Source organism: Mytilus californianus, unplaced genomic scaffold (assembly GCF_021869535.1).
Source record: "Mytilus californianus isolate M0D057914Y unplaced genomic scaffold, xbMytCali1.0.p SCAF_4, whole genome shotgun sequence".
NCBI classification, from domain to species: domain Eukaryota; kingdom Metazoa; phylum Mollusca; class Bivalvia; order Mytilida; family Mytilidae; genus Mytilus; species Mytilus californianus.
The window spans coordinates 66,479,297-66,505,427 of record NW_026262690.1 but is presented as its reverse complement, the minus strand read 5'-3'; the positions used below and the strand labels follow the sequence as shown (position 1 = coordinate 66,505,427).

At 31.8% G+C, this 26,131-nt stretch overlaps 1 protein-coding gene across 6 annotated transcripts in view; it reads left to right on the top strand.

Moving 5' to 3' along the window:
• LOC127738376 (diacylglycerol kinase delta-like) overlaps positions 1-26,131 on the top strand; it is a 116,103-nt gene that overhangs the window by 55,590 nt on the left and 34,382 nt on the right. For all 6 annotated transcript variants that reach the window (XM_052249592.1, XM_052249591.1, XM_052249593.1 and 3 more), the window contains 3 exons: positions 5,812-5,916; positions 19,365-19,497; positions 25,646-25,752. In XM_052249592.1, the coding sequence (XP_052105552.1) occupies positions 5,812-5,916; positions 19,365-19,497; positions 25,646-25,752 (345 nt within the window). The remainder of the gene's footprint in view (positions 1-5,811; positions 5,917-19,364; positions 19,498-25,645; positions 25,753-26,131) is intronic.

Genomic DNA, 26,131 nt, shown 5'->3' with positions numbered 1-26,131 from the left:
AATAGAAGTTAAATACTATCTGGGAAACAGAAAAGGTAAATTTTTCTTATGTACTTTGTCTATAGAGTGTCTATATGCAATTTTGTTTTTCTTTGTTGAAATATAGGGATTGAGATTATAACACAATGATGACTGCTGTACCCCAATTTTGACATTTCTACATATTATGTCTGTTTGTTTTGCACACACACATTGTTGTCAATATTATGGAATTCTATGCACTATCATACAAGTGAGAGGCTTAACTAGCTATAAAACCAGGTTTAATCCACCATTTTCTACATAAGGAAGTGCCTGTACCAAGTTAGGAATATGACAGTATTCTTTTGATTTTGACATTTTATGAAGGACTTTCCAATTTGAATTTTCCTTGGAGTTTGGTATTTTTGTTATTTTACCTTTTACTGTTTTATTTTATTATCACACAATGAAAAATTTAGTAGTTCATGTATTCAAGTATTGTAAACCAAATTTTTTTCGTGTTTAGCCGTTTCTAGTCGCCATGATATTATGAAAAAAATATTTCTCAGGATTTTCTTACTGCTGATTTATTTATATACATTTGTAAGAGAAAATCATAGTGCAACATATTTGAGACTTATAGTAGCATTATTTTTCTACTTGGGAAAGTTATGTACTGGTAAATACAAAATATACAATATGAATGAATTTATTGTGATTTTTATCTTCCTTCAAAGCTAGGTTAGATATGAACCATAGTATAATAAACCTTATCCCCGGCTTAGTATATTTCTAGGAATTTGATTGGTTAACGCATGTCGTTACAAAACCCATAGCCCTTGGGTGTTGCTAACCCATATCCCCGGACGTTGCTTCCCATTACATCTGGGAATTTCACGGGCATTTTCCTTAGTTCCATGGTTAGATATAGGAAGATGTGGTATGAGTGCCAATGAGACAACTCTCCATCCAAGTTACAATTTATAAAAGTAAACCATTATAGGACAAGGTACGGCCTTCAACACGGAGCATTGGCTCACACCGAACAGCAAGCTATAAAGGGCCCCAAAAAATTACAAGTGTAAAACCATTCAAACGGAAAAACCAACGGTCTAATCTATATAAAAACGAGAAACGAGAAACACGTATGAACTACATATGAAATATCGAATTCTGTAGATTTTCCATGATGTCTGTATAATTAAATACGTAATCCACTAACGATTTTATCTTATTATATCGATTATTTGCACTCATTTTAGTAAATGCATCACTATGCAGCCACATTGTCAATGAATGGTACTACTGACCTAGCTATGCAAATTACCCACGTTGACGTCACACCGTTTATGATGTAACTCTCACAACATTGCACGCCAAATTCGACCCATTTCAGTTTCTCTGTCTCTAGTTTAAAAACGTCTTGTATTTGTCTACCTGTAGAGTTCTACCAAAGGCAGTACCCTACACCCCATTCAAAAATATGTCAAATTCCCAGATTTCAATAAAAGATATTTAAAAAATGAAAAAAACGTTGCTTTCACGTTAAACTTTGTGGTCGAATTTCTCTGAAAATCGCCAGATTTAGACTAAGACCAGGGATAAATTCGTTATCTACGAATATGAACGTAGATAACTTATAATATTCAGGATACATAGAGTCATAGTTAATGCTATATCACTAGAGCGTAATTTTGATTCCGAAATATTTCGATATTCTACTATTCAGTAGCATTTTGGTCGGTCTGACCTACATTTCAATCTGGAGTTACTTTTGTTCAATTTGTAAGGGAACAGTCTTTTCCATATACATTTTTACCATCTCACCCAAAAGGTAGTAAATGGAATTTTTTTCTATCCAAATTGAATTAATGATAATTTTCACTACCAAACAGCAAGGGGTTAAGGCTTATGCAGAATGGGTCCTTTAGAACTAAGGTAGCCTATACACATATGTATGAAAAGCTAGAAATGGTATGAACTGAATTGATACCTGTTTTACTTATATCTGATTAAAAACTAAATATGTCAAACACCTTTGGTCAACATGATAGATTTTAAACCAGAACTGTTACGTTTACTTTATTCTGCAGGGGTGTCCACGGTCTTTGATGGTAAGTATGGTCAGTTCAGGTGCTGTAGATCATTTTGTTCTGTTATAAATGTTCATTGATGAAACAGGCTACTCCTAGAACTATGTCAAGTGATGTTCTGACACATTTGGAGAAGTCTGCATCGTGAACAATTTTTTATAGGAAAACTTTTATTTTGTGCTTATGTGTACTTTGGTATTCAATATCGCTTATGTTATTAGAAAAATAGATACTAAGTTTCATTTTGTATAAGAAGTAGTCGTGTTTATTTATTTTTAAAGAATAAAAATTAGTACATATCAATAAATGTTTGTATACATATATAACTATACATGTATTACTTTATTTTCATACTTTATTTGATTTATTGTGCTTGAAGTACTTTTCTTGATATGTAATTATATACAGTAGTCCTCTTCCTGTATGATCCTCTCAAGGGAGGCAACTCTCAAATCCAGCAAGTTTTGTTTTTAATTTAGATTTAGATCTACTCTTTGCCAGAATGTAATAGTTTGAAATATGTTGCTACATTTTGTGGTAAAGAAATTACCTTATAAGAGTGGGATAACTGTATAGTTTTACAATTGTTAAACATCATGTGCATATATATTTAGACAATTTTGAGCATCATTGATGAGTCTTATGTAGACGAAACGCGCGTCTAGCGTATCAAATTATAAGTCTGGTACCTTTGATAACTATTGAGTATCCTTGTCGAATTCAAGAAAAATTTGTTTGGTTCTTTTTGTTCTACCTAATTGCCACTAAAGATACATCACAGTAAGCTTTACTCCCCAAAGGGTTCTTGACTGACATGTCTATTATCTAGTGAAAGCTGAATTCAAACTGTGCATGAATACAAAGATTAAGTGTTGATCAAATATTTTGTGGATAATGGAAATACATATATACCTTTTTGTCAAAATTACAAAAATTAATTATTTAAACCTTGATATATTTTTACTATTTAACAGAATATGATAGGTGTGATAAATCTGATTAAATTTGGATGATACCCTATATTTCATTTGGTTGTCTTGTGAAGAATCTGGTTACAAAGTACAAGTAAATAGGTAAACTTTGATGTCCAATATAAAACAGATTATATTCAAACATGAAAATACTATGTTTACAGGTTTATGGATGTTATTATCTTGTTTTCAAACTTGTAATTAATCAGCTTGAAAGTATTGTTGACATTGGTTTCCAAAGACAAAATAATTAAGGCAATATATCAAATATTATGAGATCAGACTTCCAGGAATTTACGATATCATCATCCCAATGTTCTTGGAACATGCAAACTTCTAATCAGTTACGAATGTTTGTCCTTTTTAGGTAAACCTCAAGTACATATTTACTTGGTAACCTTTCTGATATAACATTTTTCTAATGGCTTTGTTGTAGGTGCTATTAGTTGTTAAAAAAAGCAGAAGTGATTCTATCTTTTCCCCAGAGATTCTGAATGTACTTATATTTTTCTGGGAATTGTTGTATAATTCATGTAAATACTTTCCAAACTACATAACTATTTTAGTTTTAGTTCACACCATTATTGATTTCATGAAATATATTTATTAATGATAAGTTCTTTTATGAGTATTTGATGTCAGTTGAATGATTAAACAGGAAGTAAACATTCTTAGATATAACATCTTTGGAAGTTTTTGCTTTTGGTATTCATGCATACTTTTAATAATTTACATATTTTTGTCATTTAAGGTAAACTTGAAGTACATATTTACTTAGTAACCTTTCAGATGTAAAATTTTCATGATTATTTTTGTATACATTTTGGTACTCATCATAATAATGCATGAAATATTTGTCACTGGACATCAGGCAAACAACTATCAATGAACATTTTTGAACTGTTTTTTACCAATGTTCAGGACTTCAAAAACAGAAAATTCTATTAGGTTTTGACAAGACCCAATAGTACTAAGAATTATGTTAAAATCCACGGCAAACATTGCACATACTGTACAGTATTTTCTGATATAAAATGTCTTGGGAGGAAAATGATTTTTTTTGTATTTTTGTATTTTAATTGAAGACAATTGGTCAGCTTCAATTTTGTCTTATTATAACCCATGGAACAAAGTACTGTAGGGTATAATGTTATTGACCCGTCTGTCAGTCCGTCCATCAGTCCTGTTTTGATACGCCTGTTTACGGGACGTATTATGGTATATTGTCTGTCTGTCAGTCCGTCCGTCCGTCTGTCCATCCGTCGTCAACATGTCGGATATTAACTCAAAAACGCTTTAACCAATTTGCATGAAACTTTTGTGAATTGTTTATATATATTGACGTGAGCTCCCTTTTGTTTTTTATAAATTTCAGATTTGACGTTTCCGAGTTTTGGGGTTTTATTCATAACTAAAAGGGGGATTTTCCAGTTTTCGGACAATAACTCAAAAACACTTTCACCAATTTGCAACAAACTTTGGTAAATTGTTTATATCTATTGACGTAAGGTCCTTTTCAATTTTTATTAATTTCAGATTTTACGTTTACTAGTTACGGGGTTTCATTCATAAAAAAAGGAACGATTTTCCAGTTTTCGGACAATATCCTTAAAGTGCTTTGAGCAGTTTTCATTAAACTTTGGTGACTGATTTATATCCCTTTAGTTTTTTTTATAAATTTAGGATATGACATTGAGAAGTCATCGAACTTTATTCTTTGAAAATGTGATGGGCGTATCATGCGCTCATGGTGCAGCTGTTTATTGTCATTGCAACTCCTCTGAAACCACACAACAGAATTTCATAAAACTTTGTTGATAACAAGGACATACTATAAAGATATGCATATCAACAGGAAAATATGATTCAATTCTTTTTCTAGGAGATATGCCCCTTTGAACTGAGAATTTTTGGCCTAGATATACCACTGCAATAGTTTGTCATCGCAAATTCTCTGAATCCACACAACAGAATTTCATGAAACCTGGTAGATAATAAGGATATACTATGTGGATGTGCATATGAATAGGAAATTATGATTCAATTTTTTTCCTAGGAGTTATGCCCCTTTGAAATTAAAATTTTGGCCTATATATACTACTGCAACAGTTTGTCATCGCAACTCCTCTGAATCCACACAACAGCATTTCATGAAACTTTGTAGATAATAAGGACATAATATGTGAATGTGCATATCTGCAAGAAATTTTTGTCTGTTGACTTATGTAGGAGTTATAAGTCTTTGAACTTAGGAATCTGGTGATACTTTGTTTGCCCAGTGACAATGTGGGGGCGTGGGGTATGTGAGCGTGCCATTTTCAATCTTTGATCATTAATTGTAGATATATTTTTTGCAATTGAACGATGATTGTTTTTTGTGAAAAGACGGAAACAAAATTTTGAAAATATTGTTATCACTTGTTTTTGTTCAGTCTTTGTTGTTTAAATTTTACCACAGTCTGGGACAGAAGATATTCTTCTATAGTAAAATGAATGAATACCAAAGTACAACACAAAATTGATCATTAATTGTAGATATATTTTTTGCAATTGAACGATGATTGTTTTTTGTGAAAAGACGGAAACAAAATTTTGAAAATATTGTTATCACTTGTTTTTGTTCAGTCTTTGTTGTTTAAATTTTACCACAGTCTGGGACAGAAGATATTCTTCTATAGTAAAATGAATGAATACCAAAGTACAACACAAAATTGAAGGTTTTTGGGATCATTAATGTAGTACCTTCTAGATAAAGGTAATGAATTATGTTTTGTATTTATTTCCAGGTTATAACACCATTCCGAAATTTAGTACTGTGTGCAGAGAGTAGAAGAGAAATGGAGGAGTGGATATCAGCCCTCAAAACTGCTGCAAAGAAAGAATTTTATGATGTAAGTCTTACATTTCACCCTGAAGATTTTTCCTCCTCAATATGATAGAGTTAATGCATCTATCATCAATGCTATCCTTTAGTTAGAAATGTACTTTGTCATATGACAGCGTAAGACTGTAAGATAAATCTGGTTTGTTTAAAAAAAATGTCTTCAAATAAAAATTTGCTGTATAATTAGATTGCCTTTCAGACATGTTTTTTGTTTAGGTTTTCTCGTGGTATTTTATTTATTTTTTATTGTGAAAAAAGGGGGGGCTTTCATTCAACTTCGATCTGATATATGTATAAATGATAGCAGTGGTAAATTTTACACACTTAATTTGATTGAAAAAAGTAAAGAAGACAATCTTCTGTTAATCTTCTTTGAAATAAATCTGTAGGGATGTTTGGATGAAAAATAATCATTGAAATATAGCTTTGGTCATATACAATTTATAACATGGTTTCCAGATAACCCATATCTTGAGATGATAAAACAGAAATTATCTTCTGACAACGATTTTCCAATGGTGATTGAATACTAGACATGTAATGCATAATTCACCTGGATTAAAATTAAAAGGATTTGTAAGAACACAAAAAATAACTCTGAAGATAAATATAGTAACATTTTTCAAATAAATCATCCATTCCATTCAAAATCCAATCAAAATTTTGTGTCACTTATATTGTAAGTATTAGTCAAAATGAAGTTGAAGAGAGAATACTAGTTTTCAATTGAAAGTCATTTGGATTTTTTGTCATGTCTGCAACCGCATACTGTTTCCATTGTCAGTGTTGGCAGCATCAACAATTGTTAAAGATTGTGATTAGTTAAGATTAAATGGAACCACTACTTGAAAGTCAATGATATTTGGTATGCAGTAATATTGACATTTAATTGTCCCCTGCCCGTCATAGGTTTATATCAGCAATGTCTCAGACAAGTTCAAAAATTAGTGTTGATCAACTATTTTTAAGAGTTCTGCCCCTTGGAAATTATGGAAAATTTCATTGTTAGCTCTCTCATGTGTACAATTCTTGCCAGATTTTTATGAAACTTATATCATAGGTTTTAATCAGCATTATGGAAAATAATGGAAAATTGCATTATTAGCCCCCTCATGTGTACATTTCTTGCCAGATTTTTATCAAAATTATATCAAAGGTTTATTTCAGCAATGTCTCAGATAAGTTCCAAATCAGTGTTGATCTAATATTTTTTAAAGAGTTATGCCACTTGGAAATATCAATTATGTTTGAAATTGCATTGTATTTGCTGTCGAGCCTTCATTTCTCTAAGATATTTGTAAAAAGTTTTAAATAACAAAAAAGAAAAGTTTTTTTTTAGTTATTGCCCTTGGATAGATAAAAAATTTGCAACACGGGGGACATTGGAACTCTGTTCTTTTATTCCCATGGTAATTATTTGGCCCTACCCCTCAGTCATGGTCTAAGGACTATTGACTTTACAATCTTTGCATAGTTTACATGTTTAAGTTTGTGATTTGGTCATTTTAAGAAGAACCATTGATGTGAGTTAAGGATACGTGTATTTGCCTTGCAGTTGTATTAGCATTGGTACATCACATTTCCATAGAGGTTATTTGACTCTGCCCCCTCAGTCGAAGTAGATTGACCTTGACTGTTTTGCATTGTTTGCATGTTAAAGTGTTGCCATATATATTTTAACATTTGCATTATACTATAGTTCTTTCATACAGACATATCGTTGTGTCAACCGTTTACACTTAGGTTTGAACAACAAAATGTATTCTGTTTACATTATTACTATGTAACATGTCACATTGCTTGGATACTATATAATCACACATAGGATAAAAGATTGTTTTGACCAGATTTTTTTTATAGTTTTAGGATAACAACTATTTATAGTTAAAATTTGTGAAAATGTAAGAAATTGGGAGATATTTTCTTGAGAGGTGTAGATTCTATTCCACATTTCGCTGGATACTGTTTCCAGTATCTGAAGAGTTGACACTTATGCTTATATCAAAACATTTTTATTTTTCCAGTCTCACAATGATCCTAATCTTGTTCAAGATTCTCCTTGAATGATTGAAAAGATAGTTTTTGCAATGAATAATTGATAATGTTGAAAACATGATACAGATACAGTTGACCTTGATTAATAATTAAGTATTTTTACTGAAATAGTTATACACCTGTTAGAAAATTGTCTAATTAGGTGGCATTGTCATTTGAATTTAAATTTAATTATACCTATCAAATTTTGTATAAATTATTTACAAAACTTTGCCCTGGTTTTTTTAGTTCTTAAAACTTTCACATCTATCAAGCTGAGTCAATTTTGTATTTAAAGGCAGCCACGCCTTTGTCATTACTCCAGAAAACATTTTGTTTTATTTATATATTCAGAATCCTTGTGAAATACTAGCTCATTGTCCTCACCAGACTTTAAACTGTCACGTATAATTTAATATTAAGGTTAATACAATAGGTTTTCCAAATAGTGTCCCAACCAGTTTCATTACATTTTGGACATTTAAGGAACTTATGAAAGGTAGTTACTACAGGATCATAGGAACATGGTGTTCTTTTAATAAAATTAATGTTTACCTTGGTCTGTCTGTAGCTCAGTACCTACTGAAATTGTTTTCTGTTTTCCAATTTTAGTTAGCCTCAACCAAATATTATGAAACTTATATATACACAATGCTTATTACCACCAAACACAGATAATCACAGATCAAGTTCGAATTTGAATGGCATCACTTTCACCATTTTTGAATTATTTCCCTTAAGGATGTTTGCTACTCTGTATTAGAATAACAAGCTTTTTAAAAGACTGTTATAAATTGATAGTATATAAACAAAGGAATAAAAAAAGCAGAAAAAAATTATGGCTGTGTATTTGTTTTCGAGATATAAGCCAATGAAAATTTGGCGGGATATAATTCTCTCTAGACTTTTCATACATTTAACATTGGCACCCTTTTTCTTTTAAAAATTATGAAAAAATAACAAGGATTATGGATTTTCAAATATGGCTTTTTAAACTATGTGTAATAAAATTATGAAAAGAAAAGTAGGAGTTAGCGGGCAAAATTTTTTAAGGCATTCAAATGGATAAAAACAGAGGATTCCGAAAATCTGTCAAAAATTTCAAAACATGACAAGCGAACATCCTTAATGAATGAAAATATTGCTAACATTTGCCCTTTCTGCACTCTAACTTTACTTTGCCACAGCCAAATGTTTCTGAAACTTATACTCAATACTTAACCACCAAACACTGAACAAGTTCGATTTTTTGGGTGGCATCAATGCGGATTATTCCACCGTTCTTTTGTTATGTCCCTTTATAAATGGAAAATTGCCAAATTTGTTGTTTTGGGCACTCAACATACAGAAACAAATGTCATTAAGTTTCTAAGAAAACAAAACATCAATAGGTTTGAATAAGTACATTGACTCAGAATCACTCTTGCATATTTACAAGCTAGTGCATCTGTGTCCCATGGACACATTCTTCTTTTATTTTTGTCTCGCCTTGACGCATTCAAAAAGCAAGACATAGATATGCTGTTCCCGGCGGCAGTGGCGTCAACAATGTATTAGTTTGTGATTAGGTCAGTTTATGGGGAACCACTAGTGGTAAGTCAATGATATTTAGTATGCAGCTGTATTAGCATTGGCACATCTCATTTCGCTGGATATTATTTGGCCCCGCCCCTCAGTCGTGGTCTATTAACTTTAAAACTTTTGCTTAGTTTACATGTATTAGTTTGTGATTAGGTCAGCTTATGGGGAACCATTAGAGGTAAGTCAAATATATTTGGTATGCAGTTGTATTAACATCGGCACATCTCATTTCCATGGAGATTATATGGCCCCACCCCCTGAGTCAAGGTTCATTGACTTTGAATATTTTACATAACTTACATGTTAAACCTTTAAACAGACTTATTCAGAAGGGATATAGCTACGATACTGTTGTCAGGTCATTAAAGATGGCATAATATTGATTCACTCATAGGGTCTTTGCATCGGAAATAAACAAATTTATTCTAAAACCAATTGTTGGCATGATACGGGTTATGTTCTTCTCATATATTTTATGATGGTATGATACTAAACCCCTGATGGGAGGGATTGTGCTTGATTTTCATATGATGAAGACATAAGTCTTTGTTAACCTTTAATTTTAGTTCATTTATATGTTTTGGAGTTTAGTGTGACGTCTATTTTCACTGAACTAGTACACATTTTTAATTAGGGGCCAGCTGAAGCCCGCCACCGGGTGCAGGATTTTCTCACTGTGTTGAAGACCCATTGTTGGCCTTCGGCTGTTTTCTGCTCTTTGGTCGGGTTGTTGTTTCTTTGACACATTCCCCATTTCCATTCTCAATTTTATTGAATATTGCTATTTTAATTTCAACATTTGGATTTTACTATCAAAATAACAAAAACCCAAGACATATCTCTGTTTTAACAATTTATTTGAATAGATGGTCCCTAAAATCACAACTTCCATATATATTAGATTCCAATTGTATATATGTAAGGGCCCAGATCTGATAATATCTTATTGATCTTAATCATATCATCTGTATGTAAAACATTTAGGGGATTAGCTCTTGTTTGAGTGGCTTCATTTTTATGGCCCCGCAACAAAGTTGTCAGGGCCATATAGTTTTACCCTTGTCCGTCATTCCGCAACAAACCATTATAAGCAATTTCAGGTATTTGGCTGATTTTTGGTATGAGAGTTAACCACGATGAATTACAGATCAAGTTTAAGTTTCGTTCCGCTCTGCTAATTGTTACCGAAATTACGGGCTTTGGACTTTGAAAATTGTTGAAAATCACAGTTATACAGACTTTTTTCTATAAGCCTTTAGATTTTGCCCTGATTTTTGATATGTGAGTTTACCATGATGAGTTACAGATCAAGTTTATGTTTCGTTCCGCTATGCTGATTTTCATGTCGTTTCAACACATCTTGTTAGATTAGCAGTACATCCACTTCCTGTTTGCTGATAGTTTCAAATTTAACTACTCAAGGATCGAGGAAAGTTTTCATCAAACTTGTATTGGTCTTTAGAGCTGGATACTATCCATGCATGTTTGTGTCCACATGTGTTGTTGAAATTGCAGATTTTTCATCTTTTTGAGACGGGGCCATTCGTGTCGTTTCGACACATCTAGTTTTTATTTTGAATTAACACTACATTGTGTAGATTGGAAATTGATTGCTGCTTAATGTTTCGGTTAATTTTGTTTTGATTGTTAGCATCCACTTTGTTAATAAACTAATAACATAACAAAGTAAACAAGTTAATAACATTTTTTGTGAGTTAATATTTATTCAATTTTATATAAAAAATTCTATGTTTGTATGCAATTAAGTTATTTCACTTACATTTTGTTTTGAAAAACAATTTAGATTTATTGATATTTATTTTTGAAAATAAAATTTCAATTCTTTATTTTTGAGAATTGACAAGTCCTTTGGGGTTTAACAACTGTCAACTACCATGTTTTCATTCCTATCTGAAGTGAAATCTAACACAGATCTGATAATCTGATCTAAATCAGGTTGATACAAGTCACAACATTATGACGAAAGTCTTAGTGATGAGGACGTCATTGGAAAACATTTGAAGCCAAATAGTAAGAACGCTTGTACCGTCAATGAAATGCTCGTCACACAATGGCTCTCCTAATCTCTTAATGTGTTTGTACCTAATGCAATGATCCAAATTCCAATAAAGAACCAGGCAAACGACCATCTTAATCAGATGAAAGTTTGGTCCTAATCAAATGAAAGTTTACTCTATATGTTGTGAAGGAGTGTGGTTATTATCGCTGATGGGATTTATAGGGTTTCCCCATTCAAACAACTATCATTGACAATTATTATGGAAGCTTTGTAGCAATTTGTTTCTGGTGGAAAAATGAGTAAATGTGTTTGCAGGTTTATTGACGTCACATGGTCAGGTTTTAAGCCGGTTAATAACATTTTTAAGCAAACAAAACATTGGATTTGTTTATGGTATATAAACATTCTTATAAAATGGGTAAAGATTTAGAGTCAGAGTTGATTGAACCAGATAGTTACCAAAACAGGAGATATACAATGTTTTCTAAGACTAAGTTGAAAATTAATAAAGCTGAAAAGGTAGGACTATTATTTTACATCCAGAATCATACACATTTATCAGTTTTCTTGCAATGAGTTCACTCAATATATATTTTTGCCATTTAAACAATTGTTTGGTATTGAAATATATTTTTTTTTAGGGAAAATCACCTTTTTTATGTTACTTTACTTTTAATTTGTCTGAGTTACTCCTGAGCAATTTTACTTTTAATTGCAAAACCAGCTCCAGATAAAATCAAAACAAAATTGACCGCTTTGCAAATAAATTCATAACCGCATACTTGCATGTTAAATTTGAATCAAATCGGAAATACACTGAAAAGTGCTATGAAATTAATGTTTTAAATTTAAATGATTTGATATTTGGATGGTTACCCATGGTCATGATGTGTGATGGAAAGAATATCAAGATAGATGACTGACAGTTGAAATATTTCTAAAATCCTTTTATTAAATATGTGAAGAATTTTGAACTGTATGTATAAATTAAAGATGTGGAGTAAACATCAGATAGACAACAACACAAGTTTACTAAGATACACATCACAGATGGAGTGCTACTTCAATGATGTGGGTTTATCTCAACGATGGACAGGCTTTGCCATGTATGTTTATCTCAAAATTGCCCTCAATGATGGACAAGCTACTCAATGTCTGTTTATCTCAGAATCACCCTTGCCAGATTGTTAAATTTAACAGTGAAGACCAATTTCTCAATTACATGAAGATACAGTGACTATGAAAATACTGAAAAGACCCCTTACTTGGAACTGCCCACAGAACATGGTGTGGACTTTTTTATTAGTAAACAACAATTCAGACCTCCCTTTAAGTTTTATCATAATTATTGGGAAAGGTACAGTTGAACACACAATACAAATCAAAGCAGAAAAAGCACTTAAATCAATGTCATCCCCAATACAGAGATTTATTGATTGATTTATGCTTCCAGTGGCAAATATTTCATGCATATTCAGGACTGTATTACAAAATTAAATACAACTTATTAAAAACAATATATATAGTATTGTTTCTGAGAATTAGCAGAGTTACTGAAAGCAAGCTCAAAGTAATTTTTCTGTACGTATATAATGAAATCATCCCCTCTTAAATGATATGTATTTTTAATTAGATTTCATAAATGCTGAAAAACATGATGTAGTTCAATCCTTACAAAAGTTAGTATGCCTTAAAAAACTTTTTAAATGAAATGAAAAAAAAGAAGACATATTTATGTGATTAACCAGGTTTTCCGATGAAAATCTAGTTACCTATTTGATTTGTGGAGTAATGATCCTTGATTGGTTAGAAAATGGCACTTTATGTCGTTTTTGTGTAATAACTTAAGAATCATTCAACCAATATGTTTCATGTTTTGATATGTTGTTTCTGATGACAAAATCGAGGTCAAGCTTGTATTTGACAATTTTCTCTTTTGTTGTTCAGGAGTAATGGTACTTGATTGATGTAAAAATGCCATTTTAAGTCCTTTCCTTCCATAAGTTGAAAACTGTTCAACAAAAGCTTTTCAAATTTTAACATGTTGTTTCTAATGACAAATTGAGTCAAGTTGAAAGTGAGGATTTTCACCATTGCGGTTTAGGAGTTATTGCCCTTCATTGCTTCGCAGTGACACTTTTGTAATAAAACCTGGTTTGCTGTCATTTTGACATCCTCTTATTTATAAGTGATAATTTAAATTAATATTGTATCCCTATTTGTTGAATGTTTTATATGATACAATGCCCTTGTTTGTCTTGTCCTTCTGTATTACATTCTCATTTGATATTTGGTCTGGAACTTTATAATGTTGAGTTATACTGTGTAAGTTGTTTTCAGATGTGTTGGGAAGTCAATTCCTGTTTGATGATACATGTACTTTGAATTTTTATTTTACACACTGGAAATAGATTTTCCAGGCAATTTTTAATGAGTGGGGATATACTTTTCACACATGGTGTGCAACTGCTTTTCAATTTACAAATATAAGAACGAACAAAAAAGAAGTTGACATTCCATAGTAGTAGATCTAGTCTCATCCTATTTTGTGATTGGTCAGGGCATACTTTGTATTTGAGAGAAAATCTTACTAACTAGTGAAATAGTATAAAGTAGAAACATGCTACTGATCCTATCGTTTTACCTTGGAGGTATTGAATACCTCTTTATTATGTAAATTAAATGACATAACCTTGGGGCACAATGATTGATAACAAGAGGATGTTTGCTTTGACAGCTGATTATTATATACTCATATATTACATCTACTTCTAATACAGCTATATATACTGTCCACCAACATGTTCTTTACCTGTTATTTGTCATTTATTTTGATAAATTAATCATCTAAAGACTAGGGCCATCTCAAAATGTGAAATTGACTAATATTTGATTCTGTCTTTTTCATGTAGGAAACTCTGATTACATTTCTCTTATGATTATGGATCTAACTCAAAATGTGAATGTGACCCTCTAAAAATGTGCTTTTGAAAAAATAATTGAATTCATTTCGGATATATCATACAAAAAGAAATGTATACATTGTATAGGTAATGTCTTTTATCAGGATAATAGGGGACAGTTATGATCATGTTATGTTAGTATTACATGTATGGTACAAAAATTTGGTAAATCTTTTAATGTTTTCATAAAATGGTGGTTTATTGAGTTGTTTTTCATGGAACAATACATTTTTTCTTTATAAATATGGTACAATATTATTTCACAATGTTTAAAACATGCAACTGTGTCATTGAAACTTATTTGGTATGAAAATATGAGTGGGGGATAACGCTGGCTTTGAAAAAGATACAGAAATGCAACAGTTTTTAATCAGTGTAAGGAAATGTATGCAAAGTTATCCACATATGAAATATATATATGTATTATATTTGAAACAGTTCTGTTAAAGACAATACTTATCAGTCTTTACCCCTTATGAAGTGAATACCAGCAAACCACTCTAACCTTGTTTTGTCACTATACATTGTCTGCTGACTGAAGCAGTTAATATACTCAGACATAATCTTAGCATCCTGTTAAGGTTACAGCATCAAAGCAGCTGAGTTTATAAATATTTATGTATTGTTACTAAAAAAACTTAAACATCAAGAATACTAAGAAAATATGAGTGTTTATTGGTGTAAAATCCTTAAAAGAATTTTTGTGGGACCAGGGTTTGGTTTCTCATCATTTTCTGTGCATTAAAATTAAAGTCTTATTAAAACAGTGACATAGAACTCCTGTAATAGTTTTGAACATGAATTAAAATTAACTGTTACTTCAACTACCAGATTCGATAGATCAGAATGACTATGTCCTGAAGCTGGCATACAAGGGGTAGCTTGTCTTCGTGGTTCAAGATATTGATTTGATATTTGGTATATATTTCATCGTGACAAGTTACAAATCAAGTTGGAATTTTTTTCCTTTCTGATGATTTTGTCCAGAGTTATGGTCCATCCGTCCGTACGCCCCAAAATTGGTTTCCATTCTCTAACTTTAGTTTGCCTCAACCAAATGTTATGAAACTTAAACACAATGCATATTACCACAAAATACAGATCAAGTTTGAATTTTGGTGGTGTCACTTATACCATTCTAGAGTTATGCCCCTTTACAAATGGAAAAATTGCTGAATTTTTCGTTTCCGTTCTCTAACTTAAGTTTGCCTCCACCAAATGTTATGAAACTTATACACAATGCTTATTACCACAAAACTCAGATCAAGTTCTAATTTGGGTGGCTTCACTTTTACAGTTCTTGAGTATGTCCCTTTATAACATTATATGCAAGCTGGGGCATCATCTGTGTCCCATGGACACATCCTCCATTTATTGTCGAGCCTTCGACTTTTGTCGAAAAAGCGAGACATAGCGATCCTACATTCCGTCGGCGTCGTCGTCGTCGGCGGCGTCCACAAATATTCACTCTGTGGTTAAAGTTTTTGAAATTTTAATAACTTTCTTAAACTATCCTGGATTTCTACCAAACTTGGACAGAAGCTTGTTTATGATCATAAGATAATATTCAAAAGTAAATTTTGTAAAAAAAAAATTCCATTTTTGTCGAGCCTTCGACTTTTGTCGAAAAAGCGAGACATAGCGATCCTACATTCCGTCGGCGTCGTCGTCGTCGGCGGCGTCCACAAATATTCACTCTGTGGTTAAAGTTTTTGAAATTTTAATAACTTTCTTAAACTGTCCTGGATTTCTACCAAACTTGGACAGAAGCTTGTTTATGATCATAAGATAATATTCAAAAGTAAATTTTGTAAAAAAAAAATTCCATTTTTTCCGTATTTTACTTATAAATGGACTTAGTTTTTCTGCCAGGAAACATTACATTCACTCTGTGGTTAAAGTTTTTGAAATTTTAATAACTTTCTTAAACTATCCTGGATTTCTACCAAACTTGGAAAGAAGCTTGTTTATGATCATAAGATAGTATCCAGAAGTAAATTTTGTAAAAAAAAAATTCCATTTTTTCCGTATTTTACTTATAAATGGACTTAGTTTTTCTGCCAGTTAACATTACATTCACTCTGTGGTTAAAAGTTTTTAAAATTTTAACAACTTTCTTAAACTATCCTGGATTTGTACCAAACTTAAGACAGAAGCTTGTTTATGATTAAAAGTTAGTATCTAGAAGGAAATTTTGTTCCATTTTTTCCGTATTTTACTTATAAATGGACTTAGTTTTTCTTCCAGTTAACATTACATACAGTCTGCAGTTTAAGTTTTTAAAACATTTATTAGATTCATAAACTATCCTAGATTTTTACCAAACTTGGACAGAAGCTACTTACAATCAAAAGATAGTATAGAGAGGAATATTTTTATTAATTTTTTTCCTCATTTTTGCTGAGCCTGTGATTAACAGCAAAAAGTAGGCGAGACACTGGGTTCCGCGGAACCCTTACGAATTTTTTCCGTATTTTACTTATAAATGGACTTAGTTTTTCTGCCAGGAAACATTACATTCACTCTGTGGTTAAAGTTTTTGAAATTTTAATAACTTTCTTAAACTATCCTGGATTTCTACCAAACTTAGAAAGAAGCTTGTTTATGATCATAAGATAGTATCCAGAAGTAAATTTTGTAAAAAAAAAATTCCATTTTTTCCGTATTTTACTTATAAATGGACTTAGTTTTTCTGCCAGTTAACATTACATTCACTCTGTGGTTAAAGTTTTTAAAATTTTAACAACTTTCTTAAACTATCCTGGATTTGTACCAAACTTGGACAGAAGCTTGTTTATGATTAAAAGCTAGTATCCAGAAGTAAATTTTGTAAAAAAAAAATTCCATTTTTTCCGTATTTTACTTATAAATGGACTTAGTTTTTCTGCCAGTTAACATAACATTCACTCTGTGGTTAAAGTTTTTAAAATTTTAACAACTTTCTTAAACTATCCTGGATTTGAACCAAACTTAGACAGAAGCTTGTTTATGATTAAAAGCTAGTATCTAGAAGGAAATTTTGTTCCATTTTTTCCGTATTTTACTTATAAATGGACTTAGTTTTTCTTCCAGTTAACATTACATACAGTCTGCAGTTTAAGTTTTTAAAACATTTATTAGATTCATAAACTATCCTGGATTTTTACCAAACTTGGACAGAAGCTACTTACAATCAAAAGATAGTATAGAGAGGAATATTTTTATTAATTTTTTTCCTCATTTTTGCTGAGCCTGTGATTAACAGCAAAAAGTAGGCGAGACACTGGGTTCCGCGGAACCCTTACGAATTTTTTGGTTTTGTTAGGGGAGGGCATTTTCTTTTGCTCCTGTCTTCTATTTATTTCATTTCTTCCAACTTGAGAAAGCAGCAATCTGTCCTAAGTCAGCAATGATATGTTACCTACATTAATTGTAATATATTGACTGTGATGTGGGAAGATTAAATACAAATATAATGAATTTGTACTCATATATTTAATTCCTGTTGAATTACCATATATGTCAAGTAGACTTGATATTTTAAGCTTTACAAATTAATTTTGTGTTCATATGAATTTCATGATTTGACATTCTAAGACATTTGTTGATTTTTATATATTGCACACATCTGTTACCTTCCCTATGATCTGTTCTGTGACCAAAAAATTTGACAGGACCTGATATTTAGCAAATTGATGAAACAACCATTTCCTGTAGGCATTGGGAATTGATTCCACTATTGATAGATTTTTTTTCTGTATTGTGGGAGGCATTTTATTACCCTTGAGTCTTGGTAATAACATTTTGAAGTATAAGACAAAAACAAATTGACCTTTTCCCAATTCATTTTGACATTTTCCCATGTATTACATGTATAATACACAGGAAACAAGTAATTTTATGGTCAGTGGTGGTTTCTTTGTGTACCTAGCTGTCACAAGGGTTTGTTTTAGGACTTTTGTCATAGGAATTTTATTCAAGATGAGTTTGGTTACATGTTGTTGTGTTGCTTCTGAGAATGGAGGAAAATCTGTCCCAAAAGTGAGTGATAATTTCTATTGTTATTTGGATGATTGTTTCAGTAGGAATATGGATGATATTTAGTCAGGTTTGGATATTATATTGAATACTGCTGGTACATTGTTTGAAAATATATACAATATGAGCTTCCAAAAATAATGACAAATAACTGAAATACCTAAATAATCAAGTACAAATGAATAAAATGTATGTCCAAATTCACGATCTTGTTTTTATCCCCAAGGCATACTTTACAGAAATACTTGACATTTTGATAGCAGTTCAAATACAAGAATTAAAGTATGGAAAGGTTGATAATAATTCATTTTTACAATATAATTCAATTTTATCAATTTTAATAGTAACAGGCAAATATAAACTATACAGAAAATTTTGTCACATGCTGCAATATATCAAGGGGGGTGTTAGTTCCATCCGTCCATCTGTCCCATGTGAGCATGCTAAACTGTGTGATGCATTTTCACATCCATTACAAATCAATTTGCTGTTTTTTATCAAATACATGTAGCGAAGGTATCATTAGTCTACTTATTTTTGTGAATACTTTTTCACATTTAGCCCTTTCTAGCCAATTTTGGAGGATTTTCTTTCACAAATTACTAACTGCCATCTGTTAATGTAATCATATAAGACGAGATCCAAGTTGGACATAATTCTGATGATTTATACTTGCATTATGAATTATTTGAAGTGAATTGCTGTCAAAAGTTAATTGGTTGACAGTACGCCTTATTTTACACTAAATATTCTATGAATGGAAAAGGTAAATGAGTTCTGTTATTGCAGTGGGAGTAAAAAAAATATTTCGCTGTATTAATAAATCTTTCATAATTTCAGGGTAATGCCAGCCAACGAGAAATGATGTCTGGTCAACATAACTGGTATGCCTGTTCACATGCTCGCCCAACATATTGTAATGTCTGTCGTGAAGCCCTTTCTGGTGTTACGTCCCATGGTCTTTCATGTGAAGGTAAGAATATAATGATGTAAGTTTACCGGAAAAAGCCTCAAATAGAAGAATGAATTTTGAATCCTACTTGCAGACTTGATGGTATACTGTATCCACCTTGTCCATATGTATGAACAGGAAACTTTTATTTTCATTTTACAGAAAAACCTGTGTAAATTGAACTATTGTGTGAAGACAGACTTGGATTTGTTCTTACTAATTTATTAGAACATCTTCAAACTGACCAGGTTTCCTTGATATTATTAGAGTTTCATTTTTTATTTGGCCAGGAGGCTGATAGTGTTTATTTCAACTTACAAGAGGATTTTCAGACTTAGTTTGCAGCCTTTTCCTGTAGGTCAGAGTTTTAAAATAGTAGTAAATCCACTGAACATGGACTTTTAATAAAGTTTTCTTAGTTAGTTATAAAAACGATTGAGTTTATAATCTTTGTATTGGTATTGGTTAATTGATGATAGTGAGGCTGTATCTTGAAGTTCAATTTGTAGACATATTTGTAAGTTGTGTGCACATTAGCTGATGAAAGTTACTTCTGTTTTATTGTTTGGCTTGACAAGGGGAAAATGTGAATGATTGGTTAATGACTATTGCATACTGTGGATTCCTTTGTATTCATGAGGTACTAATTTTCATAGATTTTGTGGGTAAACCAAGAATTAAAATATTCAACACAAAAATCGGTTCCAAGAAAAATAAATGTATCCACAGTATGTTTGATAACTATGGTATATATTTGACAGATAATGTCACAACAATGAAACTATTTATGAAACTTAAGTAGCAGAAGAAAAAAAAGGAAATATCCTGGCTCTTACTACATCCATTAAATACTTTCTTTTGATATATCTTGTCTGAAGTATATTAGTACATGCATGTATTTATTATCATATGCATTAGTTTTCAAGTTTGTTAATTGAACAGCCATGTTCTGTGAACTTAATCTTAGTACAGGATTTGGGATACAAGGTCAATAGATAGCATGGGAGTGTTTCAGGCTGGTGTTTTTAGCAGAACATTGTTTGAAATTCACATCTTATATTCATATGACTATTCAGGTAAAATAAAATTGAGGTCTGAGTTGTGGGACTATGAGGGTCATAAAATGGAGGTCTGGGGTTTGAGACTTTTTAAAATCATTCTCATTCTGTTAAGAATGCAAGTTATTAGGCCTGTTGTAGTATTTTTTGTTTTTTTTTTAATTTGAAAATTAAAATTACAGTATTAACTCATTCGACCCCAAGAGATTTCTGGAAAATCAGGCATTTTCGAAAATTTGCAAACTTATGCAAATTAGTAGACTCTTGATGATGTAACTGATGCTGATCTATTAAACTATGTATTGAGATTTAGGGGCGGATTGCATGGGTCGGGGGTGGGGTGGGGTGGGAGGTGTTATATTTTCTGGTGGGTTTGAACAAACCTCTACTGAAAAATGGTCATTTTCAGTCTATATTTCGCTTTTAATACGACCTTGAGAGGTGAACATTGACTAAACTGTGTTTCTTTGTCACTCAAGTATTACCGTACAGTTACAGCAGTCTATCCATACTGTCTGGAAGTAAATGTGTCTTCAGAATCTTGCTGGGGAATTATTATTGGCTAGCCAAGTATGCCTAAATGTTCGTTTTTACAGATTTCTGACAAAACGGTGACCTAGATTTTACAGACCACATTTCTTTTGGCCATATTATACCTCCTTGTGTTCCTGTACCACCTATGCATGTATTTATGATAACAGTTGATACCTACAGCCCATACCAGTAATGTAGTGGCCATAAAAAGACTCCCACCCCCACCTGATTTTGGCTACTTTTCACATTTTTCCAATTTTGAACTCTAAAAAGGCCATTAAAGTTGCCATATTTTCATAATCACACATCTGAGAATAGTTTATGGACCACGAATTGCATGGTTGAAGTCCCTGATGTAAAGACAGTTGAGCTGGGGCAGTTCTAAAAAAGTATGGAGGGTCATACAGGCCATCAAAGAATGGTGGTTGCCATCACGACTACAGGCGGGATTGGGGGCGAAGGGGTTAAAATAATTTATTTAAAATTAATTTAGATTTACATTGAAAATTATCTTGACTTATCAAGAACAATAGACCACTTTTATATACTAAGTATTATTTTGAGCTTTACATATTGTATAGACACCTGTCTATTGTTGAAGACTGTATGTTGCCCTAAAAATGTCTTTTGGGTTATTTTAGTCATTGGGTTGCTGTCTTAATGAGGATTACCCCACATTTCGCATTATTTACACTTATAACAATCAAATAGTAGTTAACTGAAAAAGTATTGAATTCCTGATCTTGCCCTGACCACAATTTTGGTGTCCTAAAAAGATTTTGTATATGGTACATCAGTCTTTTAACACAGCATGCTGTAAATAAAAAATCCATTCAAACCACAACTCAGTGAACTGTCCAAAGTTCTACATGCTAAAGTTGCCTACAGGAAGGATATATTTCCATCTGATTTGTCAGTGGAGAAGTAGATAATGTAGTCATTCATGTGTGGGTTACATGATATTAATTACTTCTTATACTAATGAAGCAGGTGAACTTGTTGTAGCTAGGATAGATATCAAGAACTTACTTAATTGATTGATTCCTCATAAAGATAATTCCCTAAGTTGTTGATTGCTGTGTAAAACATGGGTATGAGATTGTTAGTAAGTGAGAGCAATTAAGAAAAGTGAAGGGTTCTCTCCTATTCATATAAGTGGGATGATTGTGCCTTTTCTTTCGTCATTTCAGTTGATTTTTCCTAAGGGTGTAAAGAGCACACGTTTAGAATAATTCTTGTATTAAATAATATACTACCTGCAGATTCAGATCCATATCATATGCTTTTGGAAGTACGATTGGTTGATATACCTCTTTTAGTTTTTTTATGCTGCCGCCGTAGCGTAGGGGGTATTAAGTGTTTCCACTGTCTGTATGTCAGTACGTCCCAAAACAAGTTTCCATTCTCTTACTTTAGTTTGCCTCAACCAAAGGTTATAAAACTTATACACAATGCTTATTACCACAAAACACAGATCTAGTTTGAATTTGGCTGGTGTCACTTTTACCGTTCTAGAGTTATGTCCCTTTTCAGATGGAAAATTGCTGAATTTTTCATTTCCGTTCTCTAACTGAAGTTTGCCTCAACCTAATGTTATGAAACTTATACAGGAATAATACCACTAATTCATAGACCTTGCTTCTGTGTTAAATTCTACAATTTCAAGCATGCATAGCTATTTTGCCCTAAGATTAAATAAAGTGATAATCATTTCATGTCAAAACTATACCTTATCCTGACTTGTGCTAAAAAAAATCAACATACATTTAATAATAAATTGCATATATGAGTGCACTGGTTCCCGGAAGTTGGGTAGTACAAAAACATGTACTGATCTGAGCAAAAAAATGAAAACAACACATAATAAATTTCATGCGTCCGAAGCGCTTTTCTGGATTTACCTTCATCAGGAACGCTTAAAGCCGAATATTTGTTCTATCTGACCAGGCCGAATTGGTGGTTCTATACCTATAATACACAATGCTTATTACCACAAAACTCAGATCAAGTTGGAATTTTATAACGTTATATGCAAGCAGGGGCACATTCTCCATTTATTTTATTTAAAGTAAAGGAGGTATGACAAGTTATATGATTTCATTGACATAGACAGTAGCAACCTTTACCCCCAACAATCAGTTGTGTTGACCAAACTTTTGCATGGCAGATGGTTATTATTCGGTTACCTTAGTAAGTTCTTGTCACATAAACTAGACCTTATTTCACGCTCCTGTAGCTATGTTAAATGTCTGATACTCTTAACTATGCATGACAGGTCTGTGAATTCTTTGAAAGGAGTATATGACTATATCAAATGGCCATGACACCATAAGACAATTCAATGTTTAAGATAAGTTTTCTGTGATAGATCTTTTGCTCAGTAACTACATAACAGGGTCAACAATTTTACAGATGTCTCAGTATTCTGGATAAAAACTCTTTAAAACACAAAAAAACCAAGGCATTTAGAGGGCCTTCTTTCATATAAAATGAATACTAATCATTTGTCTGGACATGCCAATTCATTCAGAGTCTGAATTTTATAACTGAAATATAGTTAAATGTGTGGGTGATAAAAAATGCCCTTCATATCTGAAAAGTATTAATCATTTTCTTCTATAGCAAAAGTCAATAATTCAACTGATCTTTCCTACTAACCTTTCACAGGAGTTTACATAAATATTTAAAGAACTAAATGTCAAAAAGATATAATAGTAACAAATAGAAAGATTCTAATTTTAGAAACAATGCCATTTTGTCTATTTTGAAGTGGATAAATTGTTTAAACATGGTAAACATTTGTAAGAGATACCTCCTAAGAAGTGTTTCTTGTTTCTAACAAAGTCTGATGTTTTACAGTCAGTTTACAAGAAAACTTGTTCACATGTTTAGGTTTTTAAGTTTGTTTAACAAGTGTTGCACTTCATAAAAGTAAATAATACAGAACGTTAAGTACATTGACTGCAAGTCTGCCTTGAAATAGAAAAAGTTTTCTTTTTATTGTTTAGCTTTCCGATTCTATGAACTGATTGAAACTATCAGTTGTAGAATTAATGGTATTATAAAAGGATTCTTTAATATTGTATTCTTAGTAGAGATAAAAGGAAACTAATTTGTTATATGTACAAATGCAAAATCTGCTTGGTATTTTGTTGAACAGATATCTTTAAATTGATTTCATTCATTCATTAGAGCAGACAAAAAACCATAAGCATTCAAGGCCTTGAAAGTTATTTTTCCTGTTGAGTCCCCTTAATGCACTACAAAATATTCCCATCTTTTCTGTTAATCTTGATTTTATTTACAGTCAAATCAGCAAGAAATTATCTTAATAGTCTAGAGAGTAATTGAGAAAATGCAATTTGAATAAGATTGTAGTCTTTGAAATTAAACGCTGACAAAATATTGACAGTGCCATTGTAATTTGTGATGAAGATTTCCATTAAATCTGTGTCAATTCCATTATAAGATGTTATTTAAGGAAGAGAAAAACAGTGAGGTAGTGACATTGTCCATTTCCTTGTCAGGAAATCAATCAACTTACTAATGGCAATGATAGATGGTGTCTGGTGGTGAACATTGTACCCACAATTTGGCTTCAGATTAGCTCTATTGAGAAGACTGAATCTGTGAAGGGGACAATAACAGACTAATTGTATCTATTGTACTCTGTTACAGACTTGGTTATATGTTACTATTTTTGGCCATCAAATGCCACTGTTTACCATATAGTATACAATTATATGAAAAGCTTGCATCTTAAAAGTGCCTTATAATTTGAATCTATATAATTAATTACAAATCAAAAATGAGCTTAAAAAATTATGTAATTTTTAACTTGGAAAATATATTTATAGAAAGCACTTACAGACAGAATATATATTTTTATGCCCCCGCCGTAGTGGAGGGGGCATTAAGTTTTACCCTTGTCCGTCCATACGTACGTCCGTCTGTTGGTACGTCCCAAAATTGGTTTACGTTCTCTGACTTTAGTTTGCCTCAACCAAATGTTATGAAACTTATACACAATGCTTATTACCACAAAACACAGATCAAGTTTGAATTTTGGAGTTGTCACTTTAACCGTTCTAGAGTTATGCCCCTTTACGAATGGAAAAATTGCTTAATTTTTCGTTTCTGTTCTCTAACTTTAGTTTGCCTCATCCAACTGTTATGAAACTTATACACAATGCTTATTACCCCTTTATAACTTTATATGATATGCAAGCGGGGGCATCATCTGTGTCCCATGGACACATTCCCCATTTGTTTATGGTAATTTTGCTTTTATATACATGTATATAGTACCTTCACTTGTTTAATTTTGAAGAATTTATGTGGACCTCAATCATATCCTTCTCTATTTAATTGTATTTTTAGATTTCTGGCTCATTGAAATATTCTCCATATCTGGCTTTATTTATAGACAATTATTAGGGATTTACATTTTGTAATGAACACGATTTAGGAAATTCTTGTATACTTGTATTACCTTTTTATTAGAACTTGTTTTAGTACTACTTATTCACAGTAGAATATCTAGTAATTTAAAGAAATCCTTTTTTTTTAATTTTCAGTGTGCAAATTTAAAGCTCACAAACGATGTGCTGTGAAAGCTCAGAGTACATGTAAGTGGACCACTTTAGCAGCTATAGGTAAAGACATTATAGAAGATGAAGATGGGGTAAGTGTTCTTAACAATGTCTTTCATCAGGTGCTGTCTAGTAGATTAGAGTTAGGCCACACTAGTCACTTGATAAAAGGTTAATAGTAGCAATTTATAGAATATGATGTGAAAAATTAACTTAAAAAATATGCTATTCGGAAGTAAAAACAAATTGTCAGGATGAAGTTAACTAAACTTTTAATTATATCTATACTCTAGGAGTAGGCGCTATATTGCATTCACCTTGTACGTCCCTTTGTCCAACAAATATTTCTGTCACACTTTCTTAAGTACTGCTGAACAGAATTACTTCATATTTGGTAAGCAGCTTTACAGGGATGAGTTGTTATGTGTGACCACTTTCTGAATCTGACAGACTGACACCAACTTCCTGTTT